At 39.6% G+C, this 27,079-nt stretch overlaps 1 protein-coding gene across 2 annotated transcripts in view; it reads left to right on the top strand.

Moving 5' to 3' along the window:
- The window catches only part of ralbp1 (ralA binding protein 1), a 34,809-nt gene extending 15,999 nt beyond the window's left edge, over positions 1-18,810 (top strand). Inside the window, exons 5-10 of one of the 2 annotated variants that reach the window (XM_052022989.1) lie at positions 92-253; positions 3,180-3,311; positions 7,733-7,843; positions 10,134-10,255; positions 16,373-16,499; positions 17,594-18,810. In XM_052022989.1, coding sequence (XP_051878949.1) covers positions 92-253; positions 3,180-3,311; positions 7,733-7,843; positions 10,134-10,255; positions 16,373-16,499; positions 17,594-17,863 — 924 coding nt within the window. In that variant the 3' untranslated portion in view covers positions 17,864-18,810. Of the gene's footprint in view, positions 1-91; positions 254-3,179; positions 3,312-7,732; positions 7,844-10,121; positions 10,256-16,372; positions 16,500-17,593 lie in introns of both variants that reach the window. The other variant, XM_052022988.1, reaches the window with a different exon arrangement.
- The last annotated feature ends 8,269 nt before the right edge of the window (positions 18,811-27,079 follow it).

Here is a 27,079-nt window from a genome sequence, read left to right as displayed (position 1 = left end):
GAGACCTTATCGTCAGACATGGGGAAAGTTGGGCATTACAAGTGCCAAGAGCACGTTGGGAACATACTAATTCTTGTCTGTCCTTCTCTAGATCAGCAATCGTGTACTGTATCTGTTTTTCACTCACGTCAAAGAGCTGTTTGGGGAAATAGAGCTAAAGCCAGTCGTGAAACCACTTCGATGGTCTAATGTGGCAACAATGCCAGTCTTACCCGAGACCCAAGAAAGCATTAAGGAAGAAATTCGGCGGCAGGTACGTTTGAGATCATTTTGTGAACTGAATAGAGGAGACCAAAAGGGTTACATGAAAGTCGCACTAAAGTTTTCTTTTTTCAAAAAAAATGCTTTTCTCCAGATTAAAGCACTTAACGTTGTTTAAATTCTCTGCTCAGTATTTTGGAATTTCATTTAATTTATTACAAGTAATACATTCTGAAATGCCAACAAAGAATGTTAGTTACAATACTTAGTATATTTTGGAATAAGAAGTTTCCTAGGTTTGGTGGTAATCTGTGCTGATCTGTGCCAGCAGAGTGGAAATTGCTGAATTGGACTTCAATGTTTTCTGGATAAGGAGGAAAATTTTGTGATAATTCCTAATCAGTATTCTGTGATCACAAATGATGCATGGTATTATAGTTCCCGCAGATTAATGCAGGTGCATTATTATTTAAACAATTTACCTACCAAAGGAATTAGACAGTGAAATCAAAATAGCAGGTACACAGCAAAGTTGGTACAACAGAACAGCAGATCAGCTGGTAAGAAGGGCTCATGGGAGTTCTAGAGAAACTGGAATGACTTGAGGGCTACCTGATGTAAATTGTCAATATTATGTACCCATAAATACAGTTTTTTTGAAGAAGTGACAAGATAAATTGATGAAGGTAGTGCAGTGGGTGTGGTATATATGGATTTTAGCAAGGCGTTTGACAAGGTTCCCTATGGTGGGCTCATTCAGAAAGTCATGAGGTATGGGATCCATGGAAAATTGGCTGTGTGGATTCGGAATTGGCTTGCCTACAGAAGGCAGAGGGTGTCTGTAGAAGGGGAGTATGCGACCTGGAGGTCAGTGACTAACGGTGTTCCGCAGGGATCTGTTCTGGGACCTCTGCTCTTTGTGATTTTTATAAATGATTTGGATGAGGAAGTGGAAGGGTGGGTTGGTAAGTTTGCAGATGATACGCAGTTTGATGGTGTAGTAGATAGTGCAGAAGGTTGTCGTAGTCTGCAACGGGATTTAGACAGGATGCAGAGCTGGGTGGAGAAGTGGCAGATGGAGTTCAATCTGGAGAAGTGTGAAGTGATGCACTTTGGAAGAATGAACCTGAAGGCAGAGTACATAGTTAATGACAGGATTCTTAGCAGTGTGGAGGAAGAGAAAGATCTGTGGGGTCCAAGTACATAGATCCCTCAAAGTTGCTGCACAAGTGGATAGGGCAGTTAAGAAGGCGTATGCTGGCCTTCATTAGCCAGGGGATTGAGTTCAAGAGCCGAGAGGTAATGTTGCAGCTCTATGAGACTCTGGTTAGACCACACTCAGAGTATTGTGTTCAGTTCTGGTCACCACATTATAAGAAGGACGTGGAAGGTTTGGAGAGGGTGCAGAGGAGATTTATAAGGATGTTACCTGGGTTGGGAGCATGTCTTATGAGGAGAGGGCTTTTCTCTTTGGAGCGATGGAGGATGAGAGGAGACTTAATAGATAAGATTATAAGAGGCATAGACAGAACGGGCAGCCAGCATCTTTTCCCCAGGATGGCAATGGCTAATACTAGAAGTCACCCGTTTAAGGTGCATGGAGGAAAGGTCAGGCGAGATGTCAGAGAGAGGTTTTTTTACACAGAGAGTGGTGGGTGCCTGGAATGCACTGCTGGGGGTGGTGGTAGAGGCTGATAGAATTAGGGTCATTTAAGAGACTAAGATAGGCACATGGACGAAAGAGAAATAGAGAGTTATGGGAGGTGAAGTAGAGAGGGGGATAGATTGAGTGGGGATAAGGGTTTTCTAGGTTGGCACAACATCGTGGGCCATATGGCCCATACTGTGTTGTACTGTTCTATGTTCTAAAACAAAGTCATAATTTACATGCACACACATCAATAAAATAATCACAGTTCAACAAAGTTAATTTAAGCTGCTCAAAACTACATGAAATAGTGTACTTAATAAGCATAAACACTGCTTTTGTAATTAACTGCTTTGGTAATGTTAAGTGGTAAACACTTTGCCCAATGTAATTGGTTGTCTGTAATAAGCGAGAGGAGTGTAAATGTTGTGTAAAGTTTTGACATGTTACTCTCAGTTGCAAAATCAATATTTATTTTAATATTCAGTAATAAATGATCATAAATATGAAACAAATGAAATAATAGGCATGAGTTTTTGTTGTTTCTGATTTTTCAGACTTTGCCATTGCTATCTGCACTGCAAATGTGCCAAGCATTTTCAACAAAACATTTTGGTGGCTGTCACTATCTGGGCATGGTGACATTCTTGTTTCCACTTTTCTGTTTATCCCCATTATTTTTTATTGTTTTCTTTTAGGTTCTGGGTTTATGGAGGTAGAGTATACTCCAATTTCTCCACCAACTTGATATAGAACATCATTGTTGAAGTGCATGTTTTCTTAAGAACCCAGAAAATGGCATTGTTGAATTTTCCAGCAGTCAGTTCAAGAGGAACTTGGGCACAAACCTGGGAACCAGTAACTTGGGGGGAGGAAATAAGAATTTTTTTAAAAGATATTGAATATCAGTTCTTTATCCCTCAAAGGCAATTACAACTTTGACCAGGTGGTTCTGTCGAATGCTGTGTGTATGCGGCTATTGTACATATGATCAGCATCATGTTTAATATGGGTTACTATCATAAATTATTTCCTGGGTTTAGATTTATGTAGAGTGGCAATTTACTTTAAATTTTATCTTCTGATTTCTCTGTAATTAGAGGAAAAAGTGGTTATTGCCATGGTTTTAATATCCGCATCTCTGTCAGATTGGTTCTGATTGGCAAAGGTACATGAGCCAGAATGCTGCTTACATTTGAGGGATCGTCTTTAAACTGGTAGTGAAGCATTTGAAGGAAAATAAACTTTGAAGGGCACTGGGCATTTACTTATTGTGTAATTCTTTTACGCCTCTTGGGTACTTTACTGTGGTTTTTTCTCTTTTCCCCAGGAATTTCTGTTGAATTGTTTGCACAGAGATCTGCAAGCTGGCATAAAGGACTTATCGAAAGAAGAGAGGTTGTGGGAAGTGCAACGAATTTTAACAGCACTGAAGCGGAAACTACGTGAAGCTAAAAGGCAGGTGAGTTTCACTGGACCTTTCCTTTATGGCAAGGTCAACAGTAGAGTTCAGGAAGAATCTTCATACAAAGGTTAAAGGACATTCTCCTCATCTGCATTTGTAACATGGTAGAGTAAGGCAGAAAGTTCCATGCCTTAATCCACAAATCTTAAGTTAGTGTTCCTGTAAATTTTTGTATATATCAAGGTACTGTGATAAGGATAATTCTTGAGTATTCTAATTTAGAATTTATTCCCTAATGAGACACTAGCAATAAAGAAAAACTACCAGAGCTATGTACATTAATAAAGACATTGAAGAGAGTTTAAAATAAACATTATGAGCAAACATTACTTTTTTAATGTACTTGTGGGCAGCGCTAGCAAGGTGAAATGAGTCATAACTAAAACCTAGAATACTTTGTGCACCAAACAGCTTGCTGCGCAACTCACAATTAAGATTCAAACAGATTACTCTGGGACTCCAGTTACATAAAAGCCACTTGGGATAAAATGGCAGATTTTCTTTCCATAAGGTAATTGGTGAACTTGGTGAGATTTTAGAATAGTCAGGTACTAGCATTTTATTCAAAATGATTTAATTAATTGATTGAAATTCCTTATCTGATGTGCATCATGTCTCTAGTTATTATTGTAGTTTTCTATACTGCTACCCAGTAATCCATCAACAATTCTACTGTACCCCAATTGCTTTTATTTCTCCTGTAAACCTAAAGCATTATTTAAATAGTAATCCTGTAATTTTTGAAAGAAGTCGTAATAATTGAAAATATTTGATAATGGTCTAAATATTGCATCTTCAATAGAAATATTATGGTAATATGACATATGGCTTAACCTATATAAAATCCAATGTTATTTTATATGGGATTAAAATTCTTTTCTCCGTATTTTTAAAATTCTTTCCCCATGTGTGATTTTACCATATTAGTTCTGTTACTGGTGTCAAGGCTCCAGTACGTTTCTGCACCTGTCTGTTCGTCATCCAACTGCTCTACAATTGTGTTATGTCTCATTGCCCGCCACCTCACCCAACCATCCACCCTTCTTTAAAATCAACAGCTGGGAAATTGGGCTTTAATCCTAGATTTGATACTACAGTAATAGATGACTGCATTCTAGCCATTTATTAGCATGAAACTTTACACACCTCTTTGACTTCAGACACTCAGCTCCCTTGTCTCTCATGTAACAGCTTCAATATAGTGACATTGGAATTTTAGGCTTAATTGTTAGCAATATTTTATTAATCATCTTCTTGCACCCAGATGAAATTCCCCATATCTCCCATTGCTGATGTTATTTCTGGGAAGTTCTGATTCTGGACACTTGTCTCCCCCTTAATACCCTTAATCACTGATTTAGTAGGGATTCAAACAGATGTTCTTATGTAGTTTTAGATGTTGAAGTCATAGGTGTTCTGGTGAACATTTATTCCTTGCCTATCACAACAGAATAACCATCTGTTACATTTTTCATTTGAATTGTTTTCCAATTTTGCTGTTTTATTTAATAACACAATGAATTGAGATGCACCTTTTTATTTTGAATATAAAGATTGTTAATGGTTCATACTCTTTTTTTAAGAAAGGTCCAGGTTATTGTCAAATAAAATATTCATTTAGCAAATCTGCAGTGACCTCATGCAAAGCTTTTAAGTTAGCAGTGTCATATCATTTACCTTTCTCTGCCTCTGCCTCAATCTCGATTTATCTGCTAAAATCCTTGTCTTTATTATCTCTCTGCTTGACAGCTATAATGCACTCTTGGCTGACCTCCCATCTTCCATCATCCATAAACTTAAACTAATCCAAACCTCATCTGCCTATATTTGGACAAAGATGTTCACCCATCACCCCTGTGCTTGCTGATATATACTGGGTCCTAGTTAAACAGTGCCTCAGTTTTAAAATTCTTGCTCTTATTTTCAAATCCCTCCATAGCCTTTGCCCTCCCTCTCTCGGTGTGAACCTTGGTGTTCTTCCAGTTTTGATCTTTTGCATATCTTTGATTCTAATTTTTCCACCTCTGACTGCCATTTTTTTTTATCTGAAAAGGCTCTAAACCCTGGGTTTCCTTTAATTCTGATCAACTGGGAAACTGGGTAATGGAATGGCAGGTGCAACTTAACTCGGATAAATGTGAAGTAATGCAATTTTGGAAATTAGACCAGGGCAGGATATGTACAGTGAGTGGCAGGGCCCTGGAGAGTGTTGTAGAACAGAGAGACCTAAGAGTACAAGTACATAGTTCCCTGAAATTGGCGACCCAGTTAGACAGGGTGGTGAAGATGGCTTGTAGCACGCTTGCCTTCATCAGTCGGGGCATTGAATACAAGAGTTGAGATGTCACGTTATAGCTGTACAAGATGTTGGTGAGACTGCACACGGAGTCTTGTGTGCAGTTCTGGTCACCATTCTATAGGAAGGATGTGATTAAACTAGAGAGGGTGCAGAAAAGACTCACAAAGGAGATGCCGGGGCAGGACGGCTTGAGTTATAAGGAGAGACTGGATAGGCTGGAACTGTTTTCCCTGGAATGGAGGGAGGCTGAGGGATGACATTATAGAAGTTTGTAAAATCATGAGGGGCATAGATAAGGTGGATGGTCAGTCTTTGCCCCTGGGTAGGGGAGTCTTAGACTAGAGGGCATAGGTTTAAGGTGAGAGGGGAAACATTTAAAGGGGATCTGAGGGGCAAATTTTTCCACACAGAGCGTGGTGGGTACATGAAACAAGCTGCCAGAGGAAGGTAGAGGCGCATACAATTGCATTTAATAGACATTTGGAGAGTTACATGGATAAGAAAGGTTTAGAGAGAGATGGACCAAACACTGGCAAGTAGGACCAGCTCAGATAGGTCCACATGGGGGAATTGGTCTGATGGGTCATTTTCTGTGCTGACTCTGACCTTTCATGATGCTTGAAGAATACTTCTTTGACTATACTTTTCACCTATGATGATGTGTCTGTATAATTGCCCCTCCTTTGCCATTACTGTTCACTTTTTAAAATTATTTTTTCAGTAAGTGCTTCCAATTTTTGTTTGCTACTTTTATTTTGATCTTGTTTGATAAGCATTCTATTATTCAGCACTTGCTCTGAATAGTCTGACTACTATATTTATATCCTGAAATACTCCCTTGGTTTTCTGCCTGTTTCACCTTGACTTGATTCCAGTGCTGGCTTGTAAATTTGGCATTTAACACTCATTCATATCCTGGTATTGGTTTGTTAATTGTCAAAGTTGACCTAGTTTGGTCAATACCTTGGTTTTCTGCCTCCCTTTAAGCTTGACAATCAATCATAATTTAGTCACTATTCTAGATATGCATTATATGTTGTGTGTAGGCCAGACAAACAAAAAAAAAACAATTAACGCAAATATTGCTTGCTCCATGTTGGACTTAATTTGTGCTGATTTAGGTATTTTGACTGCTTTCTATAAATATGTTTTAAAATTACAATTCCAAGTTAAAGACTCCTCTTGATGGCCCATTTTTCTTAAAAGGTTCTGTGGACTTCATTTGATAATGTTCTGTTAAGTTGTCATTTGGGTGTTATATAGGATATTTTTGACAGTACATTGCATTCTTGGAAAGCTTTAAAAGGGACCTGAGGGGCAACATTTTCCACATGGAGAGTGGTAGGTCTATGGAACGAGCTGCCAGAGGAAGTGGTAGATATGGGAATGATCACAACCTTTAAAAGACATTTGGAAAGGTACATGGATATAAAAGGTTGAGAGGGATATGGGCCAAACAGGCAAATGGCACTAGCTCAGTTAGGCAACTTGGTCAGCATAGATAAGTTGGGCTGAAGGGCCTGTTTCTGTGCTGTATAGCTCTATGATTCTAGGATCCATGTAAGGGTAGAAAAATTTCAATACACAGCAGTCTGAGAAATCTTCTCAGGTGTATTTTCCTCCTGTTTGGATTTGGTTATAGGTTTAGCTTCCCCGTATTGAAACAATTCACTCTCAGCCCTCTTCCCCTTTGCAGAACTGGAGTGGAACCAAGTCATCCTCAAGCCTGAGGGACTGCCTCAGAAGAAGATAGGTTTAAATAGAGTTGGGCTTCTCTTCGGCCAGGTGATTTTTTTTTCAGAAAGCTGGATGAGTCTGGGATTAAGTGAGAGATTTCCCCACTAATATGATGTATAATTGTGTTCCTTATGTCTCAGTTGAAGTACATTTACAGAAACTATTGACTGATTAATGATTTTTAACTCTTCTCAAGGCCTCTTTGAAAGTATTTTATTTTGCATGGATGGGCATTATGATCTCTCATTTGCCCAAGAAGATGGAATCATTATAATTGGAGAATATCTAATTGGAATATAAATAGGCAGGAGGAATCCTTGACATAATGGAAGCACACAAAACGTGTTAGTGATTTTATCTGTTTGCTTCTATGCAATTACAGGAATGTGAAACAAAGATTGCCCAAGAAATTGCCAGCCTTTCAAAGGAAGATGTTTCTAAAGAAGAAATGAATGAGAATGAAGAGGAGGTTATTAATATTCTACTAGCTCAGGTATGCTCAGCTGCAGTATGGTGTCATCCTGTTTAATGCTTAAAATATCAGTTCGTCCTTTTCTTGACGTACTATCTGAACCAGAAGTTATTTTCACAAAGGTTTTAACTCATTTAAAAGGGAAAGGGAACATAGAGTGATTTTGACTTGGGTCCTAGGGGCACAAATTGGGAGTGTGCACCTGACACGCAATTTGGAAGTGTAAATGAGAAAAATCGCAGCAGGCCAAACACTGCCAAAATGGGCAGATGTGTAGTTAAAGAATTTTAGTTCAGAGACATGTAAAACTGTCTTTAGAAGGAAAAAGAAAACATAAAACACTGCAAGGATATCCAAAACATAGGTCTGATGATTTGCATGCCAGTATCTTTGAAGTTCATGGGACATTTGGGATAATTGCCTTTTATTTGTGATGCCTACGATTGAGGAGCAAGAACAGGCAATTTGGCTCTGAGCCTAATCTGCCATTCAGTAAGATCACCTCTGACCTGAAATAGTAAGCTTTGTTGGCATATTATGTCCAATTACAGACACCTAATTTCAGGAAGAATGCGAAGGTCTTGGAGAAGGTGCAGAGGAGAATGACATTGGATGAGGGACTTCAGTAATTTAGTGATAATGGACCAGTTCAAAGAGATGCAAAAAAAAAGTGGTCTTTTTTTAATCTGTTTCAAAGTAGACTGGAATAATGACACATGGTCTGAGTTGGGAAATGCATTTTGGACTGTATTGGAGATCAAAATGTTTTTAGTCTGATAAGAAAATAATCATTATTTAGTTAATCTTAGGAAATGAAGTAGGGCAAATAACTGACAGCAGTAGAATAATAATGACCACAACATGACTAAGTAGAAGGAATAATGACGATAAGGATATTGGGCTCTGTCTGAGTACTGTGAGATAAGAAAGCGTCTGGTGCAAATTAATTGGCAGTGCTTAGTAAACAGCCGACTGATCAGTGCTGGAAAGACTTCAAAGATGATGGCAAGAATACAAAACAAATACACTTAGAAGAAGAAAAGATTGTGCTTCAAAGAATTGAGTTTCATGGATAATGTGTTATTAAAACTGAGCAACATAAAATAGGCTAGGGCTAAAATTATGAAAGAGAATCTGTCCTGGCTACCCTTAATTATGGATTCTGAGGGGTGTTGAATTGATTGATTTGTGGTTATCCTTGTTTTCAGTCAATTGTTTAAGATATATGCCATTGGGCAAAACGAGGCACGAATCCTGAATTTTAAACAAAAATGTTACTATCCCTCAATGTTTCATACTCTTTCCCTCACCCCCTCCTCCCCCAAGTAATTCACATTTTTATTTTACTTTACCTTTTGTAATGTCTTTCCAATGCTTTAAGGTTTGTAAACATTTAAACTGAAGTCTCTCAAGTTAGTGAATTTAGCAGGACTCCAGGGACTTGGAAACAAATGCTGGATTGCCCCAAATAGGCCCACCTTTCCCAAACCAGCAGATGTATATCCAACTGTGCCTAGCTAAAACCTCTGGCTTGGAAATCAAATAAAAACAACTGCAGATGTTGGAAATCTGAAAATGCTGGAACCACTTGGGTCAGGCAGCATCTGTGGAAGAGAAACAGAGTTACCATTTCAGGTCTAGGAAAAAGAGAAAGACAAGTTAGCTTTAACTTGAAGAGAAAATGGGAGGAGGGATAGATAAGACAAAAGGGATCTTGACAAGCTGAGGCCAGAGTTGCAGGAGGGCACAGGCAGGTCAGAGTGGGATGGAGAATTAAAAGTAGCAGGCAACAGGAAGCTTGTGGTCACTCACAGATTCAACACAGATGCTCTACGAAGTTTCACTCAATCAGTATTTAGTTTCTCCAGTGTAGAGGAGATCACGTTATGAACGCCAAACGTAGTGTACTGTGGCTAAGGATGGTTAAAGTCAGCCCTTGCAGTGATCCCCTGGTGATCCTGATTGACCACAGCTGGAAAGGGATAGGATGGACTTAACTGTAACATTTTGCTTGATTGAATCACACGCTATGTATCTAAATTTATCTACGAGAACCACCACTTGTATGAGGAACTGGAGAACTCCTGTAACTGTCAAACTATGTTACACAATTCATTGTCTTTAAGAACAAAAGAAAAGTAATGGAATGTACTGTAGTTTCAGATTATTAATGTGCTGCATATCCATTGATTTAAATCATTAAAATATACAGTCTTCCCCGCGATGTGTAGTTTAACTCTCTCTGCTTTGATGTCACCTTTTTGTCATTCTCGAGTTGCGTTTGTTCTCACTTTGAAAGATTGTTTTAAAGGAGAATGAAATCCTGACTGAACAGGAAGAACTGCTGGCCATGGAGCAGTTTTTACGAAGACAGATTGCATCTGAAAAGGAAGAAATTGAACGTCTCAGAGCAGAGATTGCAGAAATTCAGAGGCAAGTAAGAGATGCTAATGTTAGTACAGAGGACATTGCTTGAACTCTTGTACATATGAACATTAGAATTTGGAGCAATCCTCCACTTGGCCCATCAAACCTGCTCCACTATTTAATAGGATCAAGGCGAATCTGATTGTAACTGCAACTCTACATTCCAATTAATCTACAGTAACCTTTCATCCCCATGCTTATCAAGAATCTATCTACCTCTGCCTTAAAAAGGCTGCTTCTACTGCCCTTTGCAGAAGAGAGTTCCAAATTGTACGACCCTCAGTGAAAAGATTTTCCCATGGGAAGAAGCATCCTCTCCACATCCACCTTGTCAAACTCAGGATCTTATGTTTCAATAGAGTCCCCTTTCATTCTTCTAAACTCCATAGGATACAAGCCTGGATTGTCTAACCTTTCATCATAAGGTAAACTGCCCACTTCATGTATGACTGTGGTAAACTTCCGAACTGCTAACACATTTACATCCTTTCTTAACTAAGGAGACCAATACTATATACAGTACTGCAGATGAGGTCTCACCAATACCTATAAAAGTGAAACATAACCTCCTGAAGCACTTCCCCAATCAGTAAACAATAACGTTCTGCTAGCTTTCATAACCACTTTTGTATCTGCATACTAGCCTTTTGTGAAGCACGCACTAGGGCACCTAAATCCCTCTGTAACTCAGTGCTCTGCAATCTTTGCCATTTAGATAAATGCTTTTTCTCTAACCTTTTCTACCAAAATGGGCAATTTCACATTTTCCCACATTACACTCCATTTACCAAAATCGATGCCTACCTCACTTAACCTATCCATGTCCCTTTTGTAGCCTCTTTATGCCCCCTTCATAGTTTGCTTTCCTACGTATTCGGCAAATTTGACATCCAGGCCTTCCGTGCCCTCATCCCAGTAATTTATATAAATTGGAAGGCTCAGTGCCAATCCCTGTAGCTCATTACTATTGCATCTTGCCATCTAGAAAAGCACGCATTGTGCCTAGTTTGTTTCCTGTTAGCTAGCCAATCGTCTATCTATGCTAATAAGTTAACTCCTACATTGTGAGCTTTTATCTTTCACAATAGCTTTTTATGTGGCACCTTATCAAATGTATCCTAGACATTTGTACAGATACATGGATAGGAAAGGTTGAGAGGGATGTGTTAAACCCAGGCAAATGGGACTGGCTCAGATAGGCAACTTGGTGGGCATGGACCAGTTGGGCTGAAGGGCCTGTTTCTGTGCTGTATAGCTCTGTGACTAAATCTACATTCATCAGTTCCTCTTTGTCTACAGCACACATTGTTACTTTAAATAGCTCTAATAAATTGGTTGAACATGATTTTTCTTTCATTAAACAATGTTGACTTTGAACTTTTTCATGTGCCCTGCTATAACATCTTTAATAGTAGCTTCTAACATGTACATTAAGCTAACTAGCCTGTAATTTCCTTCTCTCTGTCTGCATGTGTTTTTGAATAAAAGAATTACAGAAAGGCACACTAACATAACAAAGCTCAAGTGACCCAGGTTCAATTCTGATTTCTGCTTTGCTACCTATGTGAAGTTTGCACATTCTCCCTGGCACCACATGGCTTTCCCTGGGTGCTCTGGTTTTCTCTCACATCCCAAGGACCTGGTTTGTAGGTTAACTCCCCGTAGCACTGGTGAGTGACAGGAGTATCAGGAGGAGTTAGTCGTACAGCATAGAAAAGGCTCTTGGGCCCAGCATATCCATGCCAACCGTCAAGCACCCATTTACACTCTCCCATTCTATTTTCCAGACATTCCCATCAAATCCTCCCCAACCCCACCCCCCAAGATTCTACCACTTCACCTATACTCTAGAGTCAATGTACAGTGGTCAATTACCACACACCTTTGGAGTGAGCACGCAAGAGAGAAAATAGGTTACAGGGAAATAAGTGGGGGAGTGGGAATGTTTTGGGAGCTGGCATTGACTTGATGGACCACATGATCTTCTATGTTATAAGCAAATACAAAAAAAAGAAAATATGAGAAGTCTACCAGTTATATTTGCTATTCAATCTAATGGAAAGTAAAGAATTTAATAAAATTAAAACTGAAGCATCAATTTTCCTCACTAGTCATTTCTTTTTTTAAGACACCAGGGTGAATTCCATCAGGATTTATCAGCCCTCATCTCCAACAATCTGCTCAGTACCTGGGATTATAATTTTTCTGAGTTCTTCCTGTGATGTTTCTCTAGAGTGAAAACTGATGCATTTAATACACCTGTCATCTCCTTGTTTTCCATTTGTGATTCCCCATACTTGCTTTCTATAGGACCACTGCTCACTGTTAACTTTTTCTAAATGTCTGAAATCTTTACTCGTTTTTATATTTCTGGCAAGCTTTGTTGTATGGATGAATATTATTACTAATAGAAAACTATTTCGAATTCAACTCGCAGCTCCATCCATCGAACTTGGATTAATTATCGTTAGGATATGATTGCCTTACAACCATTATGGTTTCCATTTTTGGAGATCAGTCTTTCTGGATTGTCCTGATTGTTTGCGTAGAATTCATACAATGATGCTTTTAATTCTGGCATATCATACTTGTATATTGTTTCTTATGATCTTGAGACTTCGAATTATGAACTGCTTTTAAAATGCTGTTATTGTTGATATACAGACGTTATTAAGCTATCAAAATAATTGTTTAAAAAGAAAAGTTTCTTTAATTCTTTACAACAGTTTTGGGGAAAAGAGTACATTTAAGAAAGTGGGGCCATTCAAATGAGTGTGATAACAAAATACCAGGGTGTGAAATAAGTATCTGTAAATTGAAGTCCCATTGGGCAACCATTGCACACAACCAAGTGCTTCATAAAGGATCGAGGGTGCTAACAATTGATGCCCATCCCCAGAATGTGAGCAGAAATAGTAGAGACATTAGCAATGATTCCTCACAATTCAATAGACACTTGACACTTTTTCCAATAAAATAACATGAAAGGTTGCCTATATATAATTTAATTAAAAAAAAATCCTTTAGCAAGTTCTCTCAATGTCTTAATGGTTAATATTAAAACAGATTATCTGACCTTTACCTCCTCCCAATTTGTTGGAACTTGTGCAAGTTAACCACAATATTTCCTACACTACATTAGCTAAACATTCTGTAAAATGGTGAGTCCTGATATTGAATGGTGTTACATAAATAAATGCAGGTTCTTTTGGGTGGAGAGAATAGGAAGGGCGATTAGAGGAGTGGGTTTTGAAGAGGCCTTGTGGAGAAGGACTTTGAGATGAAAATGGTGCAGGTGGGATGGGAGTGTGTTGAGGACTAAAGTGTTTGAAACTATGGGGCATGGTCCGCAAAGAATGAACAAAAGGAATTGGGAAATGTACAAAATGAGAGAGAAAAGTCACCAGTTCTCAATTCTAGGCTTTTCTATAGCAGAAAGTTTATCAAAGACTTTTACTAAAAGATACAGTGGAGACACGAGACGGCAGATGCTTGAATCTGGACAACAAACGATCTGCTGGAGGAACTCAACAGGTCAAGCAGCATCTGTGGGAGTAAGTTCCTTCCCTCCCACAGATGCTACTCGACCCACTGAGTTCCTCCAGCAGATTGTTTACTTAAAATTAAATAAGGCATGGCTTATTCCAGGAACCTCACTATCAGTTTGTGAAGATTTGACTATCTTAATGGTCTTTCTTTGGGAGAATATCCCAATATTGGTCGGTACACAATAGATGCACTTTATACAAAATACTTGTGCAAGACAATCAAATGCTGTAAAGTGAATGAGGAAACACAGTATGGTTTGTATAATGTACCTACGAAGCAGGCAACATTGGGTTGGAGAGAATGATTGACACTGTCATGAGGGATTTTTGCGGTGCCCACAGATCAGTACTGGAACCTTGCTTACATACTTCACAAAGGAGTGACTAATCAAAAGATTAACATCATACTGGTGGCGAGAACGTAGGTTTACAGTGGAGGTAAACAGATTAGGAAGAAAGGCAAATCATGCCAGAGTTTAATATTTCAATTATGCTAATGCATATTTGGAAACAAATACAAATTAAACTTCTCAATACTGTGGAGGATCAAAAATCAGACATCCAAGTAAACAAATTCTTAAATGGGGTAAGGTGAGTTTATAACTAACAAAATGATAGGAATTGTGCTGGGGGGATATGGAACAAATAAAGGTATGATTGTATATAAGGAAAATTTGGAAACAAAATTGCTTACAGGATGGAAAGATGCGATAGTTTTGGGGAAAGTAGAGATTCAGCTTTGCCAAGATGATATCAGGGATTAAATATGTATTTATTCCTTTAAACTGAAAAGTATGTAGGAATTTTAAGAGCAACATTCTGCAGATGCTGGAAATCTGAAATAAAAATAGAAATCACAAATACTCAACAGCTAAGGAGAGAGAATCTTGCTTAATGGCCCAAATCTCACTGACTCAGTTCCCTGGGTGGAATCACTGCCTACAGTGGCCTGCCTCCCCCATACCATTCTAATGAGCCTAACCCCAAGTGTCACTGACCTGAAGAGTCTCGGGCTTGAGCTGTCTCCTCTGGCAGTGAAGTGAGGAATCCCTGCCTTGAAAGTTTCGATGGTTAACAAAGTCCTTGCTCCTCAGCTTTGCTGGTTTTTATGCCTCTGACATTCAGTGACATTTGAAAAGTATTAAAATCTCAATTTTTAAAAAAATTATTTACATTAACAGTACAGCACTGGGCAGGCCATTCGGCCCATTCTTAAACAGATTCTTGAACAGTTGCATGTAAACATAAAAGTGAAACGGCTAAACAAAAGAACCTTGTCCTCCCCCAGGCCGACAATCCACAAAAATCAAATGGGGTGTTGGATGCTGCGCCTGGTTGGGAATCTCAGCAGGGCTGGACTCCATGTTATAATGTTTGTATGAATAGATGCTAATGGAATTACTGACAGTAGCCAGTGAGGTTGGTCCACTTTTCAAGTCAATAATCTTTCAGCCCTGAATTTAAAAAGCTATTGACCTACAGTGGTCCACAGATGTTGCCTAAACTTGTGCATTTCCAGCATTTTCTTTTTACTAAATGGTATTGCTGATTATGTTGACCACAGACTTATTTCCTCATAGTTAAATTCATAACCAGAAACTAATATCAAGGTAATAGTTGAATGCAGTGGGGGTTGGAAGCTCTGTCATGCAGCCTGTTATCGGAATAAGTTTGCATTGTGGTCGATGCAAAATTTATTACAGTTGAAATAATTAAAGGGAATTCATGAATAACAAAGTAGTTAAAAGTTGGACTGTGAAATCAACCCAAGAGAAGGGGCTAAACTGGAGATGCTGCATGCCCTTGTATGCTGAACACTAGTTGAAATACAAAGCAGTGGAAATAGAGAGGTATCCAATGTTAATCACTCAGTTTTTAAAAGAAAAAATCCTGTATTTACTTCAGGTTTATCAGGTTTGTTATCACTGACTTATTTGTCGTGAAATTTGTTGTTCTGTGGCAGCAGTACAGCGCAAAGACAAAATCACTATAAATTACAAAATAAATAGTGCAAGAAAAAAAGGAATAAGGAGGTAGTGTTCATAGACCGTTCAGAAATCTGATGGGAGAGGGGAAGAAGCTGTTCCTAAATTGTTGAGTGTGGGTCTTCAGGCTCCTGTACCACCTCCCCGATGATAGTAATGAGAAGGCGGTACGTCCTGGATAGTGAGGGCCCTCAGTGATGGATGCTGCCCTCTTGAGGCACCCAATCAAAGTTTATCAAGTAATTGAGATTCTTGAAAATATAGAAGCATTATATCACAGAGGAACAGTTAGTATTCTGCAGAATCTTGTGTCCTCATCCTTTCCTGCAGTAAACCCATATCCCTTCTAAATGAGAAAATCAATTCAGCTGGCTTGGTATTTGCAGCACTGCTTCATTCAATGATATCTGCTTCTGGTTAGAATGGCAAGCACTGAGCTTGTGACGTTAAGAGTTGGAAATATGGTTGTCACATAACGTGATAGACCTGGCTTGGGAGTCTGGAAAATGTACAAGCAACATTTCTTAAAATGTGGCTCACTGCTGAGTGAGGTGAGATTTTATAATGTTTTTGTGCTGCTTGTTTCATAGCCGTCAGCAACAACATGGTCGTAGTGAAACAGAGGAATACTCTTCCGAAAGTGAGAGCGAAAGCGAGGATGAGGAGGAGCTGCAACTCATTCTGGAAGACCTTCAGCGGCAAAATGAAGAGTTGGAGGTAATTTATATCATTAGAGTAATAATTGCTCTGGCAGAGCAACGAAACTGTCCAAACAATTTAAGTAATGAGTATTAGTGAATTCTTAATGTTCGTGTACTTCAGTTTTTTCACAGCTGAGATTGCTGGTGTTCCAGAAATTTAAAACACTACCAGGTAGTTTTCCATTTCAGCAGCCAGGAAAGGAGTTACATTAACTAGTGGGACTCTTATAAAATGTGACTTGTTCCTTGCATTTCTTTAGGATGATCTCTGTTCAGACTAATTCTGCCACCACTAAATAATGTAATCTTCCGTTAACTGCTGAAAATGGTGGAAGTATGAAAGTAGGTAATGAATCTATAGTCCATGGTCCAGCCATGGAGCACAGTTCTGCTGAGATTCCCAACCAGGCACAGGATCCAAAGAGTGCAGAAACGATTCATGAGGATGTTAACAGGACTGTCTGGCTTGAGTTATAAGGAGAGACTGGATAGCCTGGGACTGTTTTGTCGTGGAGGTTGAGGGTAATCTTGCAGAGGTATATAAAATTGAGGGAGTAGATAAGGTGGATGGCCATAGTCTTTTTTCCCCCCAGGGTGGGGGAGACTCAAACATGAAGACATAGATTTAAGGGGGAAAAAATTTAAAAGGGGATGTGAGGGGTAGCTTTTTCACACAGAGGGTGGTGGGTATATGGAATGAGCTGCCAGAGGAAGCTTGTAGAGGCGGGTACAATTACAATGTTTATAAGACATTTGCACAGGTACATGGATAGAAAAGGCCTAGAGGGATATGGGCCAAACACAGGCAAATGGGATTAATTCAGGTAAATATCTTGGTCGGCATGGACAAGTTGAGCCGAAGGGCCTGTTTGTGTTGTATAACTCTGTGACTTCATCCAGCACCTCCCATTTATAACCTGGCAAATGTTACCCGGTCTTCAGAGACAACAATGCTTTTCCAAAATATGGACCTGTTTATTCAATTAGCTTTTTTAATGTCATAGAATCTTGCTTAAAAGGACCATGTAGGAATATATTTTAAATTTCAGAAATGAGTGCCATCAATTATGCTTAAAGCAGTTTAATGTTCACTGTTCATTCCTGTGTAAGGTGAAGAACAACCACCTGAACCAAGCAATCCACGATGAACGAGAAGCTATTATTGAGCTGCGAGTTCAGCTTCGGCTGTTACAGATGCAAAGACTGAAACAAGAGCAACGGACTCAGGAGGATGGAGAAGAGCGCGGAGATAATGCCACTGGTGCTCTGCAGCACAGGGACGCTGCAAGCGATGCCAGAATTGCACATGAGCAGCCCAAGTCTGTGAAGGAAACATTAAAACCCTCTCCTAGCAAAGATCGTAAGGAGACTCCAATCTGAAGAGCTTCAGACAATTTGTTGCATTGCAGCTGCACTTAACAAAACTTTGACCAGAAAGCTGTACAAGCAGTGAACTGTAACAGTTGTTATAATCTTTCTCTACAGTTCATTTTTGGTGACTAAAAGACAAAATATCCCAAGTATAAAGTCAAAAGCCATGAGGTGAAATGGTGTTGGTAAGCACATAAGACAAATCTTCTGAGTTTTTTTTAAATGGAAAATGGGATTTTGTTTTGTTAAAAAGGACTGTGAAAAGTCTCTGGGCCACTTTTGTTTTGTAATTATGCATGTGGAAAGTATTTTATTTTAAACTGCATTTTCCCTATTAAATAAAAATCTATATTTCTAGCTGAGGATCAGTCAGTGCCAGGAATGTTCAGAGTAGAGGCCTTTCAACAATAAAGGTGGATGAACTGAATTGTTATTATGAGCAAAGTTGATAAATGTTATGTAGTTGTCAGTAACTTCTCTTTTGTTGGCTTTTTTTATTTTATAAACTCAGTATTTGTCATTAATTAAATTGGTGGGATATTTGCAGAGTTCACAGTAATACCAACCTGGAATTAGATTGTGCCCTGGATTTCTGATAACTCCTGCTTTTGTACAGTTGTTTGCACTGATCCATAATTTAAAATAAAAATAATAAAATGCTCGTGCGGCGATGCATGTGTTGAACATTCCAGAGCCAGCTGAGGCTTTTGTGAAGCATATTTCAGCTTGAGATGGCAGAGATTTTTACGAACGCAATCTCAGCTCAATCGTTCAAGTGCCATTATCTTACAGACTATTGCCACTAATGACAGAGTGCCTGGTGCGAATGTCAAGGTAGTTTAAATTTTCGTCGTCAATTGATTAGTCAGACTGTCTGCTGTTAGAATATTAGGTATCTGCTTTCGAAGTTTTTTTGTGTAATTCATTCACAAAAATAAAAAGCCTTTTAAACTTCATTTGTTTTCCATACAATTGGGTCTAAAGTTGAAATATCCCAGGGTGTGAGGTTTTTTAGCAGAATAACTTGTCAACCTGTGTATATTTTCTCTTGTGTGGATCCCTACCATTAATTTTACAAAAGGATCATATGTTGATAATTTGATCAGTAGGTGTTGCTGCTATTTATTAGTAATCCTCCAGATCTCTGTAAAGGTGGTAGTGGATTATCATGACCTGCTACCAGGACATGTGGTGAAAATAATCCCACAATATTGTTAGGTAGAGTTTTAAGGATCTTGACAAAGTGATGGCAAAGGGATTTTGATATGTAAATAGCAAGGTTGAATGGCAGTAAAACTTAATTTTCTCATACATACACTCACTGTCCTCTTACATTTGTAATGCCTTTCTCTCTGGGGGAGGAAGGCAGGGATTTGGGAAGTGATGTTGACTCTCCTATAGACAGTAGACACGATCCAAACCTATTCTTACCCAACAGAACGTGTGGTTGGATTGGGGACCCTTTCCTTTCATCTTCCCTCTGTCTTTCCAGCCCAGATGAAGGGACTCAACTTGAAACATTGACTGTCAACTTGCCTCTATAGATGCTGGCTGACCCACTGAGTTCCTCCAGCACTTTGTCATGTGTTGCTCCAGAGTCCAGCATCTGCTGTCTCTTGTGTCCCCTTAAATCATTCTGTTTTAATCCAAAGTATTGATACAAATTGTAGCTTGCCTCACAACACCCTGACTCAGTAGCAAATTTAGCATAGATTGAACTGGGATCCTCCTGGTTTGCACTGGTTTAATCTGTTGCGGTGCTAAAGGAGAAAACTGGTTTTAACCTGTTATAGCAATTAAAGCTTTCAGCTGTGGGAGTAGAAAGTGTAGAAGGAATGGGGCAGAAGAACTTAAACATGGTAATATCTATTTTAAGTTGGAATTGGTCTATTATTGTCATGTGTACTGAGGTACAGTGAAAAGCTTTGCATGCCATCCATAAATGAAGTAAAAAGAGAATGCAGAATATTGTCTTGCAGCTACAGAGAAGGAAGGTAGAAAAATAAAGTGCAAGGGTTGCAACAAAGTAGATTGGGAAATCAAGAATTCATCTTTAGTACATGAGCGCTCCATTCAAGAGCCTGATAACAGGAAAGAAGCTGTCCTTCAATCTGGTGTTAAGTACTTCCAAGCTTTTGTATCTTCTGCCTGACAGGAGAAGAGAGAATGACTAGGGGTTCTTGTTTACATTGGCTGCTTTCCTGAGGTAGCAGGAAGCATAGACAATCAGTGAAGGGGAGGCTGGTTTGTGTGATGGACTGGGCTGCATTCACAACTCTGCAATTTCTTATGGTCAACTGGAGTGATATATGGACAGAACCCCTGATAGGGGAGTACTGCCAGGTGGGTTGATGCATCGAGAGTGGGCATAGTTTCGTGATCCTTGGAACAATCTGATGTCTGAGGCAATGGACTTCAGCATCAGGTAAGCTGAAATGAAGCAGATTTTGGAATGGCAAGGCAGGTAATTCTTGGTAAAATTTGATGACAAACATACAGCATCCAAAGTATTCTCAGTTATTAACTGCAAATGGTGTGGTACTGACATGGCTGGGTATGGTTTGAACGAATATGGAAACTGACTATGATGTAAATCGTGACATCAGCCGTGGGGAGGGGGAGAAAGAAAGGGAACTGTGTTTGATCTGAGGAAACAGGCCAGGAGCAAGAAGCCACTGCTTAGACAGGCTTTTTGGTATCAACAAACAAGATGCAGGAGGAACTCAAGTGGGTCAGACAGCATCTATAGAACAGTACAGTAGAGCACAGGAACAGGCCCTTGGCCCATGATGTTCTAAACTAATTAACCTAGTAATTAAGTGCCTAACTAATCCTTTCTGCCTACATGATGTCCGTAACCCTTCATTCTCTGTGCTTTATTATATTTGCCTCCAAAGTAGACAATTGATGTTTTGGGTTAAGACCCTTCATCTGGACTGACGATAGCGAGTACTAAAAAGGTGACAGGATGGGGCGGAGCAAGAGCTGGCAAGTGATAGGTGGATCCAGGTGAGGAGGGGTGATTGGCAGATGGGGGAGGGGAGAGTGGGAATCGTGAAAGGCTGGGAGCTGATAGGTGGAGGCAACAAACGAGCTGCCGCTGATGGAATCTGATAGGAGGGGAAGGTGAGGCATGGAATCGAGTGAGTGTGGAAGGAACAGGGTGATGGAGGGCTGGGGTGAGTGTGGAAGGAACAGGGTGATGGAGGGCTGGGGTGAGTGTGGAAGGAACTGGGTAGTTCAGGGGGAGAGAGAAAAGATTTACCTGAAATTGGAGAATTCAAATGTTCAGAAGGCTTCTCAATTTGACTGGATAGATAAAAGTGAAACCGGGGTGGTCACAGATCATTGAGTTTACAACAGCAGAAGAAAAACATTGGGTGACTGTTCTTGGGTATAATGAGACTCTACAAGGTCAAAGTGATAAAACATGCATGTCATGAACTCACATTATCAAGGTATTTGATTAGTCACATGCTATAGCAACAGAGCTCAGGTGTTTGTTAATATTCCCTTTTGCCCATTGTCTTTACATATTTAAAATTATTTATTGAAAATGTACACTAAAGGCTTGATGGTGAGTGGGAGGGTTGAAAATGTAGGCTGTGTTTGCTGATATGTCTTAGTCAATGATATGATTGCGTCAGGTGAGAAATTTCATGTACATGGGATCGAAAAGCTGGGGAATTGGGGCTGACAGAAAAAGTAGGTAACAGATGCTTGGTTTGGAGCTTTGGTTAATGCTTCAAACAAGACAGTAGTGTACTCAAGCTTGGGCCAGCCGTAATGACAGACTGGGATTGTGGAAAAGGTGATTATAGAAATATTGAGCCCAGGTCTACTGCAGATTAGGAGAGGGGTGACCTGGTCAAAATCAAAGGGCAGAGATGATACTTGTAGTGAATTGTAGGCTTCAGCAACAGCTGAAGGACTCCAGTACCAAGTGCCAGAATATACTTTAACTTCCTATGGCTATTTTAGGTCTAGCAAGGTTGATCCCTTAGAGGAATTCAGTGTGCCACAATAAAGGCCCAGTAAGGATTGACACCATCTCTTGAAAAGGAGCAGCACACTTGGATGGAATGGAGAAATCAGGATTATCTGTCCAAAGTCTCCATCTTTACTACACTTACACACCCTGGTACATTTAACATTATGTTCAGATAAGTGCATCCATTTACTAATGCGATCAAGGTCCTAGTTTTTCCCCCACTCTTAATGCCAATAGCAAATGATTAACATTAATGGGTGCAGGATATTACTATTGGAAAGCGTCCAGCCAAAGTAACCCAGCTGCAGTTAAAAGTATAAAACAAGTCATCCAGAAACCAATAGCACAGGAGGCATTTAGAAGAATGAAAGATCTCACTGAAGTGTACAGAATTCATATGGGGTTTGATAGAAAAGATGACGTTAGGCTGCCTAAAACTAGGAGGCAATGCCTCAGGTGTGGGTAGATCAGGCATTTGGAAAAAAACCTTCTTTGCCTAGGGGATAGTGAATCTTTGGAATTTTATACTCAATAGGGCTGTGGAGGTCTGTCTAATATTTTGGAAAAAGGACGGAATAAAAGATAAGCCACAATCTTTCTGAATAGTGGACCTGGCACTGGGATGGGTTCAGGAAATGGCCTCTTACTATTATTTCTTAGGCTTTTACGTTAAAAAAAAATAGAATTGTCATTCTAATAAGGAAACCTCTTTTAATTATGTAAATACTCGAGCCTTTTTTCTTGGCTTGCTATACTGATTGGCAAGGAGTTAAAAGTTGCACTCTCCCAAGGTTACAGTGTTAAACACAGCTACCCCTTAATGCAAGTTGGCACTCACTTAAGTACGGAGACAACAGAACCACAGGGAAAGATTTGGAGGACAAAATGTTGAAGATACTGCAGTGTAATAAAAGCCAACAATTAAAGAATAGCAATTGAATAACTTCCTGACTTATGAAATACTGCCACCGTGTGCAGTAACCACCCTTCACATCATTTCAGGACAGCCCAAAGCACTTTAGATTAATGAAGCACTTCTGAAATGTCACTCGTAACGTGCAAAACCTTGGAGATATGAAACAGAACATAATAATGACACAATGTCTTGTTTGTTGATAATTGTTTGAGGATAAAAATAATGCCATCATTTTCAACCACCCAAGGGCAGAGAGCATAGGTTTAACATCTCCAAACAACAGCACCCACTGCATGCAGTACTCAGTCTGCACTAGGTCTGGTAACAAATTGTGCTCAAACCTCTCCAGGATCTTGAACACACGACCTAACTCAGTGATGGCAAATGAAGTCACAGCTAACAGTAGGTAGGGTTAAGTCTGTGTTAGTCAAACATGGTTTCATCGGTCACTATGGAGGAACATACTTTCGGAAAGTAGTTTGCATCTAGGTGTTTCAATAAAAGTGTAGAATAGGAGATAGCCTTGGAACATGGTTTGCTAATTGCTAAAGAGGCAAAGCAGAGCAGCAAAAATGTTATTATTTCAAGGCTCACAGCTCATGGAAGCATACAGGAGAGTAGGGATCACTTGCCTGGTAGACCAAGACATATTTCAGATTTCCTTATGGCAATAGAAGTAGGCCACTTGACCCCTCAAGTCAAAGCTGCCCATAAGGCAATCTCATTCCCCCATTTATATCCCTTTCATCTATTCTGCCACTTATCAACATGAGCAAATTACAAAGCCAATTAATTTTGCAACCCACTTCTTTGGGATGTGGGAAGAAACTGAAGCACCCAGGGGAAGAACTTGCAAACTTCACATAAACAGAATGGCAATGTCAGGATTGAGCCCAGCTCACTGGAGCTGGAAAGCAGCAATGGCTGTGCCACCCATTGACCACAGGAGGCACCTCAAAGCATTGGAAATTCCACTGGTACAATCTTCACAAAATACTCTGAATCCACTGGGAGGATAAGCGAACCAATGTCTCTCCCAGGCCAACATCAGGGTCTTAGTTGCACCATCAGCAATGCTGGAGAGACCACATTGGTGATGGGTATGCAAACACTCTCTCAAAACACAGCTCTGAAGTCCAATGATGAGGGGGGCACAGGGAACAAACAAAAAATCACATTCTCAGATCCTCCTTGATAAAGTTTAACACTTTGTGGGAACCCCTGACCAACAACAGCCCAAAATGGAAAAGGAACATTTGGGCCCATGCGTTGGGAACACACAAAAGCCCAGTGCAAGCAGCCAAAGGTGCTACCTCCCAGTGACCCACCCCATCAAATACCTCCTGCCCCATGTCTGACAGCACATGCAGGTCCTACACTGGCTTCAATCACCCCAGAACAAGTTCTCTTCAATTCCAAGGAATTGTCGAGTAGGATGTGCTCTGGATATCTTTACTTAAGTCTGAGGTTTGGAACTAGCATATCCAACTTTAATATAACATCGTTGGAAGGCAGAGAAAATTGCACAGATGAGAGGAAGAAGTTCTAAATGAGCAAAACAATTCAGAAACCAACCACTCTCAGTCAGCTAGAGACAAGTTATTGTGGGGAAAATTGCCATTTGGATATTTAGATATGGAAAACTCAAGCTGTGCACAAGTACAGACTTAAGCAAAAATCAAATAGAATGCACATTGTTATTGTAAGGGGGGATGGAATACAAAGTGGAGTAGAGGGAATTTTTTGGCGATGTGGTCAAAGTATTTTGCATATTGCTGAACTCAAAATCATGATGCAAAATAACAACCAAGAAATTGATAAAGGCAAAAAAGAATGAGATTAAATTAGCTAGAAGGATTTAAAAAAACATATGTAATAGGGGACTGTCTATCAAGGTTAAATGTGGGTCTTCAAGAGAGGAATGGGAGAATTTATAATGAGCAATGAGGAGATGGCAAAGTAATTCCATAAACATTGCATTATCTTCACTGAAGATGACAAAAAGCTTTCCATGAATACTGGAGAACAAAGGGTCCAGTACAAATGAGGTATAATAAACTGGTTTTAATTAAAAAGCTATTGGAGAAGTTATTAAACCTGAAAATTGATAAATCCTAAAGACCTGATGATCTACATCCCAGTCTGAAAGAAGTGGCTATAGAAATACTGCAGGCTCTTGTTAAAATCGTGAGATTCTGGAGTGGTTCTTGCAGATCAAAGGCAGCAAAGGATGATCATCTAAGAGGGAGAGAGAAATGGGGAACTATTCAAGTGTTAGCCATCAGTTGTAGGGAAAATGCTGGAATCAATAACATAGGATGTGAAATCAAGGTGCTTAGTAAATAATAACAAATTGGCTAACAATTGGATAATAACAAATAAGACTTTTTCCCAGGGCAACAATGGCTAACACGAGGGGACATAATTTTAAGGTGATTGAAGGAAGGTATAAGGGGGACGTCAGGGGTAAGTGTTTTTTTATATATAAGAGTGGTGGGTGCGTGGAACGCACTGCCAGCAGAGGTTGTGGGGGCAGATACATTAGGGACATTTAAGAGACTCTTAGACAGACACATGAATGATAGAAAAATAGGGGGCTATGTGGGAAGGAAGGGTTAGATAGATCTTAGAGCAGGATAAAATGTCAGCACATTGTGGGCCAAAGGGCCTGTACGGTGCAGTAGAGTTCTATGTTCTAATATGGACTTTTGAAAGGGAAATCATGTTGTACTAATCTATTGAGTTCTTTGAGGATGCATCTAGAAAAGTAGTTGATGTGGATCAGTAGATGTATTTGGATTTTCAGAAGGCTTTTGATAAGGTCTTACACAGGTTGGTGAACAAAGTTACTACACATGGAATTGGGGGTAATATAAGCATGGTTTGAGACTTGGTTAACAGAAACAGTGGGGAGAAATCCACCCTTCACACATTGCCAGGCTAAGAGTTTGCTACCACAGGAACTGATGCTTGGACCCCTACTATTCAGTGTATGGCAACGATTTGGCAAAGGAGACCAAACGCAGTGCGAGTGTGGATGTGAGTAGCGATGATGGGGATGCAGATAAGCTGAGTGAGAGTCAGGTGAGGAACGATGTCAGAATAACCAAGGCCGTTCACCAGCAGATAAACAAATAGAGTTTCTATAAAGAATGAGATTGTGAAACATTGCTGTACAAAGACACACACATCCTTTTGAAAAAGGTCACTGAACATTAATGCAGCAGGCAGTTAGCAAGGCACAAGATGCATTGGCCTTTATTGCAAGAGGATGATTACCAGAGTAAAGGTGTTTTACTACGTTTGTACAGGGCTTGTTGAGACCACACTGGAGGATTGTGCACAATTTGTCTCCTTACATAGGAGGATATCCTTGCTGTGGTTTAATGAAGCCTCTCCGGACAAACTTTATCTTGTCCAAAGCTCTACTCCCCTTAATCTAATTTGTCACATAATTGGATTGAAGACAGAGTTAATCTGTTTGTGGCCTTTTTATTACAATCCTCTAAAAAAAATACTGCATTCTTCCAAGTCTTCCCCTTGAAACTCCTCTCCAAGCCTCTACACTTCAACTAAAAGTTTACTTAAAAACCAACACTCTGATCCTCAAAGGTAAGTGGGTCCTTCCCACTTACTCCATCTAGACCCATCAATTTATGCATTTCATTTAAGTTTTTCGTCAGCCACCTCTGTCCTAAAGAAAACCTTAGCTTAACTAACATTTCTTTTACGGTTCAAATTTTCCAGTCCAGGAAACATCTTTGTTAATCTCCTCTACCCACTCAAGTGCAATCACATTTTTCCAATAAGCTTTCCTGCTAATTATTCAAGCTGTGGTCCAAGCAGCATTGTATAGTTTGAGCACAATTACTTTTAAGGTCAGCTTGGCTAATGAAGGAACTCATCTCATATACCTCTCGAAAACCTTACAGATCAGTCCTCCTGCCTTCCAGGATGGGCACACGTACAATCCAAGATTCCTTTGTTCTTCCAGACCACTCTCCTTTGAGTTGGAATTAACTTTTGCCTCTGATTACACTTCTTGGGCTACTGTATCACATTAAAGATGCTTTATAAATTTAACTTGCTGATTACTTGTGTGGGAAAAAAAAATAAACTTCCACAGAAACCGTGTTGAATAAAACCAAATTGTAAACTGAGTATTAATTTCACAAGTCTGAATTGTAGCTACTGATCAATCAGCATTAAATTCAATCTGTAAAACTGTAGATAAGGAACTAAAATCCCAGTTGCTCTGGGGAAATCAGAACAGCACGAAATAAAAATCCAATAGCAGTAACCTTTGAACAGGAAGAAA

The sequence above is a fragment of the Pristis pectinata genome, chromosome 9 (genome assembly GCF_009764475.1).
Source record: "Pristis pectinata isolate sPriPec2 chromosome 9, sPriPec2.1.pri, whole genome shotgun sequence".
NCBI lineage: Eukaryota > Metazoa > Chordata > Chondrichthyes > Rhinopristiformes > Pristidae > Pristis > Pristis pectinata.
Note: the sequence above shows the minus strand (reverse complement) of the source record. Positions and strands in the feature narration are given on the sequence as shown.